Below are 12652 nucleotides of genomic sequence, written 5' to 3'. Positions count from 1 at the left end.
GCTGAACCTCAAGACTAGTAAATTCTGGCATTTGATATTCCTGGACCTAGTAATCTCCTCCAGGGAACCAGTGAGAAGAAACAAAACTGGATGGAGGTCATCTGAGTATTTATTAGCTTTTTTTACTGCTTGTAGGACAAAAGGTTGTGCCTTCTGGCAGGATTAAGGCCCAGTAATTCCAGGTGGCAATCACATGTTTTTGGGGACTTCCATACATGCAGTATACACACAAAGACCAAACGGAGGACATTCACTTTTTGTGTTATCCAGCTCCAAAGAGTTTATCTGTTTCTGTTGTGACAAAGAAACATTGAACAAAGTGTCTCCATCTTCTCTTTTTGACTTGAATCAAAGACTGTTTCTCTTCCAGTTCAAACTACTTGATAACAGATGAAAAGTATTTATTGTCTTTCCTGACTGCAGGAAGCAATGTCCAGTGATGCCAAGGGAATTGTTCAGCAGCAGAAAAAGAAGATGCCACTAGATGAAATGATTCGTGAGACTCAGAGCTTTATAGATAAAATTCGTTTCTTGGTTGATGAGGTAATCCACACAGAATTCAGAAAAAATTAAAATCCAAGACTTGGCTTTAATTTTCATAATCCCATGTGATTAATAAATCCTGGCTTGGTTATCCAAAGAGTTCTCCTTCAGATATCTGGACCCAATCCTGTTTTGCATTGAGTGGACCTGTTATCAAACCGGGGTAGGAAAGGCTCGGCTGTGTGGTATGGAGAGGATGCATCACAGATATATTTTTTATAATAAGGTCATCCGATACCTTGTGGCTTGGAGAAGCCAACTTTCTGATCTGAACTCATGTCTCCACCTGTATGGACACCTGTTTGGATTTGGACTTAGATGAGCTCAGGGGTGTCTATATTATTTAGCTTGAGAATAACAGAAGAATTTATTTATTTGGTTGGGCCAAAAGCCAGCCACTGGAGAGCTGTGCCTCTGAGAGCTGCCTGTGCTCACAAACCAAACAGGGCCATGGCTGTTCCCTGGCTCAGAGACCAAGTGGCACAGCGGCATGGTTGCATCCTACACACAAATTCTCTTCCTTCCAAAAACAGAGTAATCCTGCTTACAGTTCCTCCGGGGAACAGCCCCTTGGCTGGTCTTTGTTTCAAACCTCACTGAAGCTTTGCTTGGGGAAACATTATTTGGGACAGGGCAAGGTAATCTCACTGAGCATCGTCACAAGCAGAAAAGATGATCATATGCCAATGTTTGAGTTTGGTCCTGGTCCTTTTTGGTTTGCTGGTGTAATGAAGTTGATGGTATTTCTGTGGTAGTTACTTATGTGGTCTGTGGTTAAGTTATTTCCTGGGACAGAGTTATACCCAGATCCTTAATTTTAGTTTCTCCTAAAACGATTTATGAGGTGGGTGCTCCTTAATCACTCTACAAAGCTCTTTACCTTCAGCTGTAATTAGACATGGAGGTGTGGACTGCAAAGCATGAAGTGACAGCCTCTTTTAGTTCAGGTGCACATCTGCCACTCCACAGGAGCCATGAGGGCATCAGAGTGTTTCAACAAAAATACAATGGTGGTGGCTCACAGAAAAAATTCAGTTTTAGTTCAATATTCTTTGTTTAACAGCCGCAGAATACAGTGCCTGATGTGTTCATCTGGATGATCAGCAACAACAAAAGAGTTGCATATGCAAGAGTCCCAGCAAAAAGCATACTCTACTCCCCAGCGAAAGAGCAGAGAGGCAAGGACTGTGGGAAGATTAAAACTCATTTCCTGAAAGTAAGTCTTTGGCACTCTGCAAACACAGGTAATGCCTGGGGGGCATTAGATATTCAAATTTCTTCCAGGGATGATATTTTACAGATTCATCTTTGTAGTGTAAAAATATGTACAGATTTGTATCTGCCATTTATTAGTATTTGCTTCTTACATTTATGCTTGTCATTCTTTAAGCACTGTATCATTGCCAGGCTTTAGATGTATGAGCAATTAATTCCCTTACTGCTTCTTATGGCAAGTATAGAACATTGTTTATCAATGTCTGTATACATAAACAAATAGAAAAGGTTCAGCCTCTTTGCTGGCAAAAACGTCAGAATGCAGCACATGAAAGTCTGCGAGCAGACTGGTGAGAGATAAGCACTCAGCAAGGAAACCTAGGTATTCAGGGGTAATACAGGAATTATTTATACTTTCTATTTAAAACATGCATAAGTTTGTGCAATATATGTCCAAAATACTGTTATGGGATTATTCATGTTGAAGGAAAGCCCTAGTGGATATACTCCTACAAAGGCAGGGGGACTGGTAGTACCTAGAGTGGAATACTGTGCAGTGTAATTGCCACTGTGACAATCAGGAAAAACCCAAATGCTCCAGACAACAGTAACTTCATATAATGACATTTTAGTGGTTTTTCACCTTGGACTTCTGGGAATACTCCCATAAAGCACAGCTAAAGAGCAGATAAAAACATCTAAGATCCTGACATACTTGCCATAGGTACTTGCTAAGCAAAGTACTACTTGCTAAGCAAAGTACTACTTGCTAAGCAAAGTGCTACTTGCCTGCATGAAATAAAATATTCCGCAACTAACTATCCAGCCCCTTCAGTATTAAGAACTACCTTAGGAACAGACAATACTAAACTCTGAACTTAGCAGATCTAGATGAAGTGGGAAGGAAGAAAAAGGAAATAATAGGTCAAGCCTAGTAACATTTTACAGTGGAAATGTTTTCTGACCTGCCCAATGGAGTAATATTTTTAGTACATGGGACTAAGTACTGGAGACTAGCAAAACTGCATAAAATGGAAAGTGGGCTGAAGTCTGGGCAAAGTAGGGCATAAGATAGCACTTATATGTGTGCAGCTATAAGGTAGCCTGCACAACCTCTGCATATTAGGCAGTATGCAGTTTACATAGACTGTTAGTTGAGCAAACTACTAATTCCTGCCCTAAGAATCACAGAAGTTTCTTGTGCTAAATGCGTCTCAGGGGCCACTCACTGTGGAGAAATGCCATTTATCAGTATATCAGCTCAGAGAATGGTGCTTTGTTTCACTCTGGCTTGATGAGACTCAGCATCCAGCCGTCTCTCTTGAGCTTGTTGGTGATGTTGGATTTTTTCTTAAGCTTCCAGGCAAGCGCCCACAGGGCTGGCCTGTGCAGGCAAAGGTGGACATCTACCTATGGCTTGGACCTACCAGCTATGCCCACAGTGCCATGGAGAATTTGCCTGTAGGATATGAGATTGAATTACCATCTAACACCAGCTCAGGGCACAGTGTGGTGCCCTCACCTGCTTGCCTGCTGTATAAAAGTAAGACATTCTTCCTTCTCCATATTAACAATTAAGAGAAATGGCCTCAAAAGCACTAGTTCACAGTGTGGCACAACCCCTATATAAAGCAACTGTTCTAAGATGATAATGGCTTTGTTTCTTCCCATCAGAAAAGGCTGGCGTCATTGCCAAGTCATCAGTTTTGCCATGGACACTTTGTAGATGTCAGGGAAAGAAAGAACTTGTTTGCTTGCATTTTCTGTTCCCTGTCCCATGGATCTGTCTCCTTGCAGAGGAAGCATCCCTCAGTTCTCCTGATGATGCATAGAACACCTAGTAGATAAAAGAGTGATGGGAGATAAAAATTGGCACTTAATAGCCTTGCAGTAGAGACCTACATAACTGATTTTAAGTGAATTCAGACGTCTTGCACAACTTCTGAGTGTCTCAGGTGTTTCTTCAGTGAGACAGCACTAGCAACAGTACCCCTTGTCAGATCCTGGTTGGACAGCAGCTGATGCATCTTGCCCTCCTACCCATGTGCTGCGCTATTTCCACGGAGCTGATGCTACTGTTTTCTCTGTCATGATGTAGCCCCGCACCTCTTCCAGCTGAGAGCCCACATGTATCAGGCAAGGGGGCTCATTGCCGCTGACAGCACTGGACTTTCTGATCCTTTTGCAAAGGTTACCTTCACATCACGCTGCCAGACCACAAAAGTAAGTTCCAAAGTCTCTTTTGGTGACTAAAAGCTTTTTTGGTTTTGGTTTTGGTTTTGTTTTTTTTTTTACAATTAAGCTATGAAAAGGGAAAACCTTGGTTTTGTAAGGAGGCACCTAGCAAGAAAAGTTAGATGCCTGCTGTTAAAGACCAGATCCTGAGAGTCCACTGCAAACAAGGCAAAAGTTTACATGTTACTCACTACTCTAATAAGAGGTGCAGCAGTACTAGTTTATTTTAGCTCAGATATCAAATTCTCTGGGACTATTGGGACTTCGGAGCAAGTGTACCTTTCTTCACATCTTTTTTTACATGTTTTAAATTTGGACTGTCATCATTGCTAGGTATAAAGGTGGATATAAGGATGAACCCTCATGGCTCTCTTTTCCACTAGCCATGGAAATGGCTAGTGGAATGGCTCACACTGCTCATTCAGTCATTGAGCAGAGTGAAGACCTTTCTATGGCTTCTGTAGCCATGTGAGCCAGCATGGCTTTGTGATGGAATGTGGCAAAGCACACTGGTGGTTTTAGAGCACTAAGATGGAAATGAGCTGAAAACAGAGAGGTGGGAGACTTAAAGGGTGCTAAAATATGCCCATAGGGAATGGTCTCCAATCTCCCTCAGGAAACTCCAGGGATCAAATGGTGTCCTGTGGGGCCTCTAGAGAGAAGTGGAAACTTCTACAGAGTTTCAGCAAGAACAGTTGAAGTACAGCCCAGGAAAGTGAGCACAAGGACGGTCTCTCACAGAACATGAAGACTGGCTTTCAAAGATCCTGAGCTCTTTACAACTACCCTGGAGTTAAAATTGGGCAGGAATTCTGACAATGATGCCACAAACAGAATTTGCTGAGCCAAATATGATCTTGCTTCACAAAAAGTATTTAACCCTCCCATCCAGCCCCTCCCTCCAAAACTTCACAGATGACTGTTTTAATTTAATTAATTCTAAAATTCCTCTGACAACTTATTCTGTTACAAAGCAAGTTCTGTTACATGTGCCAAAGGGAGCAAGAAATAAAAACCTTTCTCTAAGTTGTAAATGCCTGCTTGTGCTACTTTTGCCTCAGGGTTATTAATTGATTTTTTCCCATAATGTGATTTTAACTTCTAATAGAAGATGGTGAATGAATCCAATTAAATTTGCGTCTGGATGCACCAGATTCTGGAAAATAGAATTTGGCCCAGGAAAAATAGTGGTTTATAGGCACAGAAGTGTTAAGTTTATTCACCCCCTGAATAAAATATTGCAGCTGATACCTTGCATGTTTTCATAAGTGTGTCAGCTAAGTGCCAATAAATGGTAGTAGAGCCTTATTTCCATTCAAAAGAATGATAACAAGTTATGAGTCATTTTGAAGTTGGCACATTTTTCCACTTTAAATGTTATCTTTGTTAAATATATTTTCTGCCTAGACAGTTAAAACATTGTCTATGATGAAATGCTATAAGCATCCACCTAATTCAAATTACAACAAATTAAAAATTTCCAATTTATTTTGAGTGATTCATGAAAATATATTTTTTTTTCATAAAGTGTTAAGTGTCATTACACAGAACTAAAAATAAGATTTTAAAAATGTGCCCTGGAAAAGTGAAAACTGGCCTCAGTTATGGCAAAGGGTTTATTTTAATAGGACTTGGCATGTGCCTGCTTTCCTAAACCAACAGCTTTCCTCTAACTTTAATAATGAAGTTTGTCTACACAGACTGGTTGTCATGTATTGATATGCTTGCCAGGGATTTGTGAGGCAAACAGGGAAATGGAGAAATTGGAGATACCAGCCTCAAAGTGAAAGAGTCATATTCCTCCGACTAGGAGGAGGTGCTGAAAAAATGGGATGTCTCAGTTGTGGCGTTGTTCAGGCTGTGGGAAAGAAAACCAGACAGCTCATTAAACATTTCCTCTCTTCCATTAGATCATTTCTCAGACATTATCTCCCACCTGGAACCAGACGCTGCTCTTCAACAGCATCGTCCTTCATGGTGACAAAGAGGAGATTGCCCAGTTCCCACCAGAGATTGTCATCGAGCTGTACGATGATGACGCAGTGGTAAGCTCAAAATTCTTCTCACTAAAAAACCTGGGCTCCTACATGCTACTGCAAGCGTGGAAGCAAAGCTGAATCACTGAGTAGGCTTTAAATGGATCACCTGGCTGAATAGAGCTCAGTGCTACTGTGGTTTGCAGTTTAACATCTGAGAGCAGCCCTGAGATTCACTGCATGTCCTTGCAAAGATGTGGCCTTGTATTTTCCCCAAGTGAATCTTGCTGCCAAAGACCAGCTTGCAGAAATCAGAAGCATCTTTCCCCCAGGTCCCTTGAATACAACTGTAAATATTGTATCTAAGTCTGGGTCAAGACCATGCAGATTCTGACGCAGTCTCACTGACTGAATATAGAGCTAGAAATTTTGGATACTCTCAAGAGCTAATAAGTACTCAGCTCTTCCTTTTCACAGCTGCCTTGTATCTTACCAGGGCCTTTCCTTCAGGAGAAGGTTTTTTCATAAATACTAAGCTCTCCATCATCTTGGCTCCTATGACTGTTGTGAAATGCAAATGCATTTGACCCCTGTATTCTCCTTTATTTAGGGTAAGGCAGAATATATTGGGTCTACAGTGGCTGCCCCTGTGGTGAGACTTGCTCATCAAAACTATGAACCACCAAAACTTTGTTACCACCCAGTGCACTGTGGAAGTCTTTCAGGAGGAGACCTTCTTGCCACATTTGAGCTTCTGGAGGTAAACTTGACTTTCTTGACAATTACACTTTTACATCCTGGGGTTCACAAAAGCTGCCATGGCATCAAGGTCCGTGACCATCTTGAATTAATAGGAATTGCAATGGGAGCCATTGGGATTCATGTCACCTGCTCCACCCCATCAGGGTCCACTGCCCACACACACACCACTGCCAGCCCTTCACACACTGTAAGCCTCCTTTGCCTGTCATTTGCCCCGCCCTAAACTGTGCTCCAGCCTGAGACACTGTGAAAATCCCACTGCCGTTGCAATGACCTGCTGTTTGGAGTAGCACATGGCCCTGACTACCAGCCTTGAAGCTCCCAATATTGCTTTCACTCTTAGGAAAATGAAATGGTGAATAATAAGGATTGGATTAGGGAGGTTGAATTTTCAGATACCCCTACTATATTAAAAGAAACATTACATGATTTCCATCTGCAAAAACAAAAGGAAAATTCGGTCCTGGTAGATGCAGGACTGGAGTGTATCATGCTGGGATTTCAGGTAATTTCACTGAAATTTGCAGAGCCACCAGTTAAAGGTAACTTTCGTCTGCTGAAAACCTACAGTAGTTCATTCTGAAATCTGAAATGGGAAAAACGTGGAATGTCATAACATGTTTCACAGATAAAACAGGCTTTTAATCATGATAGCTAATTATGTTTTTGGTGGAAGCCTGGAATACAACACCGTGTGAAATATTTCCTCATTGTGGTGGTGTCACAGGAGAGAGTGAGAGCTTCAAAGTTCATTAGAGAAGCCCTCCTGTTGAGTCACAAGGTGCAGAAAGGACCCCTCTGCTTTCTAAACTTCTTCTCAGAGGAGCCTGAGTGTGGCTGGGTTCAGTCATAGTCTCAGATTCTCAATGGTTCAAGTCTAAGGAATTATAGAGGTGTGAGTGAAACTTTCTGTGATTTCACTTTTTGGTGAAAAAAGAGTTATATATTATATTTTGTTTTGCTATCTTATGGGACAAAGAAGCAACACTATTTAGGGGATATATTCAAATATACTACTAGGAATTCCCTAGAAAGTTGACAACATCATTTCATGAAAGGAAATGAGATCTTACTATTTCCATGAGTATCAATTTGGGAAGCTTTGGTCCATTTCCCTGCACTTCATGTCATCCCAATCAATTTTATTGTTTTCACATGATTTCAGAATTTCCTTTTTTTTCCCCCCCAAGCATTTCAATTCATCAATTTCTTCTCCAATCGCTTCATTTCACATCATTCCCTGATTTCAGAATTTCAATGAGGATCATTTCGGGAAGTTTTATCCTTTCCACTGCACCTCATTTCATCTCAATCCCAAAGCATTCCAAGAGCTGATGTGCTGTTGGCTTTTTCCAACCTCAGGGGATTTCTGATGGTGTTCTGTGTGAGAAAGGAAACAAAACTCTCTCATCATTGATTTATTCTTGTTCTGAACCCATAACCTTTCCTATAACATACTACTATTCTTGATGACTCTGATCTGCAGGTACTGTTTGGTTCAGCTGAAGAGTGTTGTGTATGAAGTGAATGCTCCTTTGTTCTTTCAAAATGAATGTTGTGTCTTGCTGAAGGGATAAAATTAATCTTACAATGAAGCATCCTGGCATTTAGAGAAGGAGTACACCAAAAATGAATACTGAGAGTCTTGATTTTGCTCAGAATGAGCTCAGGGTTTATTGATATTTTTAATCAAAAAAGCAAAATCCCTTTGTAAAGCTTCATGCAGGTATTTCACTCTATTTTCATTTGAGTACTAGATAATTTTTCACCTCTTGTTCTGTGCAGGTATTATATTAACTGCTTTGGCCTTTTACTGATAAAATGTAGATCACATGTGCATGTGCGTTATTGCTGGTAATATGTGAATACTCACCTCTGCTGCAGGTGCTGTTTTAGATATTAAGTTTTTCTCCTATCTCTTCCTTCACCTACAAGGAACCAAGGAACACATCCTTTCTCCCTTAGGGTAATTAGACTCACCCACAACTGTACATAGCCCGGTTAAATAAAGCAGAAGATTTCAACTTCACAGGACCCTTTGAGAGCTGTATCTCACCTGCTTCACCTCTCAGCAGTGACAAGTTAGCTTAGGAATACTGATGCACTCCAGATGTCGTGCTTCTTTTCCCAGAAGCTGCATATACAGTACTCCTTAGGTACCATGCTTCAAGTGAAAGCTGAGAAGAGCTCTGTCTGTAGGTTGTTCCCTGCTGCCACAGCCTGAGCTTCTGACAGAACTCATCATCATGTCCTGGCTTCTGCTGTTTTATGTAGGAATTTGCTAAATCAGGCCAGGCTTCAGATCTGCCCTGTATGGAATGAGAATGTCATAAATACACAGTTAAAAATTAGGAAGGTGTTGGGAAGTGAAGCCAATGAGCTTTGTCACAGAAGGTGCACCAAGTAGGCAGCAAAGCCTGGAGCACAACAAGAGGCAGAGATGGTCACGCCTCAGAGCTCTGTGGAGACTGCTCTCCTCCCACCCAGCTGGGACAGGGCAGTCATGTACATCCAAATATGCTCCTGAACATGGGGCAGGTTCATGTGCAATCACACACGAAGAACAAAAGTGCTGCCTGCCACAAGATTTTAGTAGCTGCACAGAGAAGACTCAGCCCTAATGCTGGAGAGGTGGTTTGCAAGTTCTCAAATGACAAGAGCATGCAATAATGCAGGAACATTATTCCATAGCAGCTGGAGAATATTATGTCTCTCCAGCAAATGTGTGGTTTTGCTGATGTGTGCTGTCTGTTCACCAGCTCTTTTTAACTAGAATCAGATCTAGAATCTTCCTGTGGAAGTCTTCTAAGCAGTTTTGCTTAGGTTTTTTAAAATAGAATTACCACGCTTCAGTACAGGCATGTCTTTAGGCCAAATTATGTCCTACTAGGACAAAGGAGCCCTTTTTTCAGAAAGAAACATAAACCCAATCTATTGGATACTCTTTCTGCTGTGTGTTTTAGCATCACTTCATGAGAGAGAGCATTTTGAGTCACATTCCTTTCACAGCACAGCTGTTCTGCTCTGCAACTTGTCTTATAAAACTGATTCAGTTGGAGTGTTCTATGTGCCATTATCAACAGATACATCTGATACTGGTTTTATTCTTCCAAAAACCAGCCTGAGTTACATTTCCTTCATTTTTCAGATTCCTGAGTCAGATCCAGACAGACTTCCTCCACTGGATCCACCAGATACTGGCCAGATTTACTCAGTCCCAGCTAACATACGGCCTGTTTTAAGCAAATACAGAGTGGAGGTGAGATACTTTGTATATTTCCTTTTCCTGATCTCATCTCCTTTTATTCTCTTATTGAACTGTAACAGTAACTGATGATTTTACAATCTTGATCAATAGGATTCACATGAAAATAGCATATAAATCCCAAAATGGATGTGATAAGTTCAGACCAAATTGTTTCTCTGCGGCTGAGCATGCCAGGCTGTGCTTCCACTGAGGGAACAGTGGGGCTGTGTCTCAATCCTGACCTGCTGGGAAGGGACTTCTCTCGTGGCAGAGCATGGCTGGTGGACCCACATTCTGTGCAGCCCAAGGAAGTGTCCACAGGAGATGGAGAGCTTCCCCTTGCAAATGACATCACTGGAGCTGAAGTTTGGTATCAGCTATCTCACAGGCTTTTTCTGGGTCCCAGACTTCAGCCAAACAATGCCTTCTGCCTGTGTCTACAAATGTCTACACCTCCCCTGCCCTTCTCTCCTGTACGATTTGTGTCCAAAGTAGCCTTATATTAGAAAGCTGGGAAAAGTGGCAGCTTTTCCTGCCCCTTGCAAATGACATCACTGGAGCTGAAGTTTGGTATCAGCTATCTCACAGGCTTTTTCTGGGTCCCAGACTTCAGCCAAACAATGCCTTCTGCCTGTGTCTACAAATGTCTACACCTCCCCTGCCCTTCTCTCCTGTACGATTTGTGTCCAAAGTAGCCTTATATTAGAAAGCTGGGAAAAGTGGCAGCTTTTCCTATCACTGTGATGCCTGATGCTGCCCAGCCTCACTGTTCACTGCCACTCATTCTGCAGCCTTCACACCACCTGCTTATTAGCCCATTTCCCCATGCCAAGTCAGGGTTTCTGCAAGCTAACGGTGTTTCTCTCTGCACACCACAGGTCCTGTTCTGGGGTGTTCGAGAGCTGAAGAAAGTCCAGCTCCTCTCGGTAGATCGCCCCCAGGTTCTCATCGAGTGTGCAGGCAAAGGAGTTAAATCCTCTGTCATACAGAGCTACAAGAAAAATCCCAATTTCACTGGCCTTGCAGACTGGTTTGAAGTGGTACGTATAGCATGCTGCCCCTTGCCTGTCTGTTCTCTGGTTAGGCAAGGTGTTAATTACCATTATTCTTCCTTTCTTGTCAAATAATTTCCTCTGTGTCTTAATTTGTTCAATTTGCTCTTGTTGCTACAATCAAGAGGGAATTTTATTTATAAGAGAAAAATATATCAAAACAATAAACTGGATAAGGAAGTACAGTTTCTACAGTGTTTTTAGCTTTTATGGTGTATGTCCTAAGAGCTGTTTTCCTCTTGATAGTTCATCCCATAAGGCATGTAACCACCCATGGTCCACATCTTGTTGTTGGGCAAACTGAGGCAGATAGGGTTAATAGCCTTCAACACAGCAGCAGTGGCATTAAGACTCACAACTTCCCACACTGCATTCCATCCTTCTGAACACTCCTGATTCTCCCTGTTTATTCTAACAAGAGATACTTGAATATGACAGCATGGGATTCTACTCAGCAGCGCAGCCTGTACAGTCCACTCTGCATTCTTAAGAACAAGGCTTTCTCCAGATTTTGCAGGAAACAAAAATCATATTGCCTATGCTGAATGCATTTTCCATTATGATTATGTTAATAGCTGAGAAGGAGAAGGGAGGGAGGGAGGGAAGAGTACAAGCCTTATTGCTATGCATGAGAAATACTCTACACATGTTCTATATTCTCCAGCAATTCTCTCATTCTGCTGTCTGTCCTCTGCACTAGGAGCTGCCTGAAAATGAACTTTTGCATCCACCACTAAGCATCTGTGTGGTCGACTGGAGAGCATTTGGGAGGAGTACTCTTGTTGGAACACATACCATCAATTGCCTTAAGCAATTCCTATGTAAAACCCCATTGGGTCCTCAAGCTGCAGCTAACAGAGTAGACATTGCAGAAATTGAGAAAGGTAAGTGTTCAATTCTGACTTCAAATAAAAAGACAAAGGATCTGCTTAGAGGCTAACACTTAGAAGTGTGCTTTATTGTGTTGAGCATAGGGGTCAAACCCTTAATCACATGATTATGTGATGATCATCAAATGCTATGGCAGTATTTCTGGCAAAATCTTACCTAACTTGCAAAGTTTCAGTCTCAGCTTCACCTGAGTCATCCCAGCCTGCTGAGCTATCCCAAGAAGAACCAGTTTTAGCTGATCACATCTACGCTGAGGTGAAGCAGGGTAAATGGACAGTGACAGAGCCAGACTCGTCCCTCACAGCACTTCGTGCCGCTGAACCGGAGCACTCCGCCTCTGAGCCAGGGCAAGAGAGGAAACAGAAGGTGGGTACAGCTGAAGCTACCAGCTAACTTCCTCCTGCAGTCTTGCAGACTTTAGCCCTTCCTTATAAAGTGGTAATCTGCTGACCCCAGGTTTAGATATTTTAGGTATTAATGTTGACACCCACACTATCTTGCTCGCCCTCAAGAGAACTAATTAACAATGCGGCTTTGACCACACAGAATTTTATTACTTACACTAATAGATTCTTAAAATACTTGCAGACTCAAGTGGGAGAAGCCAATTTGTATCTGAATGTTTGCATCCCTTAAAACATCATTATTTATTATCTGTGTAGATTTGCCTGTTGTATGGGGTGCTCCTGTGGCAGTGTCTCCAATATTAAAATCTTGGCGTAGTCAGCAGG

General features: G+C 41.9%; 1 protein-coding gene across 1 annotated transcript in view; it reads left to right on the top strand.

The window, feature by feature from the left end:
- The window catches only part of FER1L6 (fer-1 like family member 6), a 59665-nt gene that overhangs the window by 23871 nt on the left and 23142 nt on the right, over positions 1-12652 (top strand). The window contains exons 16-25 of the mRNA XM_017746047.1: positions 424-543; positions 1607-1759; positions 3115-3301; positions 3857-3981; positions 5904-6038; positions 6580-6729; positions 9880-9990; positions 10857-11018; positions 11731-11914; positions 12097-12287. Coding sequence (XP_017601536.1) covers positions 424-543; positions 1607-1759; positions 3115-3301; positions 3857-3981; positions 5904-6038; positions 6580-6729; positions 9880-9990; positions 10857-11018; positions 11731-11914; positions 12097-12287 — 1518 coding nt within the window. The remainder of the gene's footprint in view (positions 1-423; positions 544-1606; positions 1760-3114; positions 3302-3856; positions 3982-5903; positions 6039-6579; positions 6730-9879; positions 9991-10856; positions 11019-11730; positions 11915-12096; positions 12288-12652) is intronic.

This window comes from Corvus brachyrhynchos, unplaced genomic scaffold, assembly GCF_000691975.1.
Source record: "Corvus brachyrhynchos isolate BGI_N302 unplaced genomic scaffold, ASM69197v1 scaffold28, whole genome shotgun sequence".
NCBI lineage: Eukaryota > Metazoa > Chordata > Aves > Passeriformes > Corvidae > Corvus > Corvus brachyrhynchos.
This window is presented reverse-complemented; position numbering and strand designations above follow the sequence as displayed.